Below are 1,847 nucleotides of genomic sequence, written 5' to 3'. Positions count from 1 at the left end.
TCGTCGAAAGTCAATCCTTCGGTGATAGTGAGCATATCGACCATCATATATTTATCTATAGCGCTGGACGAAGTCATGGATGGTGGCGATGCCCCCACCCGAGATGAGATTATTGAGACGGACCTGCTGCTGTGAGGTCCTCTTGACCTTAGAGGATGGTGCTTGGGGAGCATTTTTCTTGCGAGTCACTCGATGGACAACGTGGTCAACGGCCTTGGCCGCACCTTTCTCCACGCCTTTCAGGGCTGCATTGGAAGCGGCACTCAATGCCTTGCTACTCAGCGTCTTCGCGGCGGAAGAGGTAAGGACGCGTCCGGCCAGACTGGTGATGGCATCGAATAGTCCTCGTCCGCCGACTGCATACTTCCGACGATAACCGTGATTCACTACTAAAGGCATCGTAAATTTATCTAGAGGAGCCCCCGATGCAGCTTCTCGTACTCCTCCCTGCTGATATGACCGGACTTCCTCATGGCGTCGAGGATGGCCACAATTTCGTTGCGCACCCCATTATTTCCAGCCTGGTAGGCGGCGGCGCAAAGATCGAGACGATCCAGCAGCTGGTCGAAGCATTTGGGGAGGAAGACGGTCGGCACCCCGCTGCAATACTTATCTTGCTTATAAAGGTAGGATACGATCTCCTTCCATTTGCGGCTTCTGTTGGCCTTTGGGGTCCTCGATAGGACGGGATTTCCTTGATACATGACACTCGACACTCGAAGGATATCACCATAGGTATTCAGGTCTTCCACGTCGAAATCTTTGGGGTGCTTCAGGACCATAAGCTCCCACAGGCCGGGGGTACCCTTATAGCGCTCGCCATCGACGAAGATATCGTCTCCATCGAAGGTGACGGGCAGACTTCCGATCATGATGGAGCCGTCTTCCACTCGCAATCCAAAGGTATGGTCGGCCTTGGGAGTCATACTGAGCTGGAGATAGTGCGTCGCTCGCGGACCGAGGCTGGTACTCAATGCTTGCTCGATAGCTAGTGGGTCGTCGTCCTCAGCGGTAGAGGTAGGAGGGGGAAGGGTAGGCATCGGGGAGGGCAGAGCATGTGGGATATCTTCGATCTTTTTGGTGGTCTGGAAGGCAGTCTCCTTTTGCGTCTCGACCACGGGCTTGAATATCTTTGAGAGGTCGCGGCTGAGTCCGATCTTATCTAGGCGACGCTGCATATCGCTAGCCTGGATGCTACGCTTGGTCTCCTGTAAGTCCCTAGCAAGCGCCTCACGCTGCTTGGGATCGGTGATCTTGATAAACGTCATTTATTTATAGCTTCACCATCGTCCCATCGCCCCATAGCGTTCGACCCATCGCCTCCCATCGCCCCATAGCGCTCAGCCGAACGCCCCATAGCATTCAGCCGAACGCCCCATAGCGTTGGATCAACCATTCTCCCATGCTTTTTGCCTCCTGCCTCAGCGGGATGCAAAAACCGTGGATTCCCGAAGTGATGGCGGATCCTACGCACTTTCCATGCATTTGGAGGAGCAGAAAGGCTCGTGGCCGATCCTCCTCTGGGCTTTGCGGAGATCGTACTCTCCCACAATCCTCACTTTTACGCCCGGCCAGAGGGTGGTAAATTTGGGTACGTATATAGTCCCCTCGTGGATACGGTGCAAGACTTACCGCGGGCAATCTTAGCGCCGCACCGATAGCATACCTCGGGGAAAAGCTTCAAATGCCTCTTGCACTTATCACTGCCCGATATGGAGGGATACGTGCACTGATGGCCGCGGACGGTCTTGATGCAGCACGGGGGTCCGGGCGGCTGCTTAGGTTTGCGGCGGGAGTGAGAATTATAGGTCCTTCCTTCGAAATCCTGATCATCGATGCGGCGAGCG

The 1,847-nt window shown here is 54.9% G+C and overlaps 1 protein-coding gene across 1 annotated transcript; it reads right to left on the bottom strand.

The window, feature by feature from the left end:
- Window positions 1-410: 410 nt before the first annotated feature.
- On the bottom strand, window positions 411-1,268 carry LOC148622719 (uncharacterized). Its single transcript, XM_088574141.1, has one exon. It carries the CDS (start codon window positions 1,266-1,268, stop codon window positions 411-413), a length of 858 nt encoding a protein of 285 aa, XP_088430267.1.
- Window positions 1,269-1,847: the final 579 nt, after the last annotated feature.

This window comes from Perna viridis, chromosome 3 (genome assembly GCF_037379345.1).
Source record: "Perna viridis isolate PV_CMFRI_1.1 ecotype Kerala chromosome 3, ASM3737934v1, whole genome shotgun sequence".
NCBI lineage: Eukaryota > Metazoa > Mollusca > Bivalvia > Mytilida > Mytilidae > Perna > Perna viridis.
Note: the sequence above shows the minus strand (reverse complement) of the source record. Positions and strands in the feature narration are given on the sequence as shown.

What these genes read in the sequence shown, in the direction of transcription:
- LOC148622719 (XM_088574141.1), bottom strand. Translation starts at nt 1,268, where the DNA reads ATGACGTTTATCAAGATCACCGATCCCAAGCAGCGTGAGGCGCTTGCT.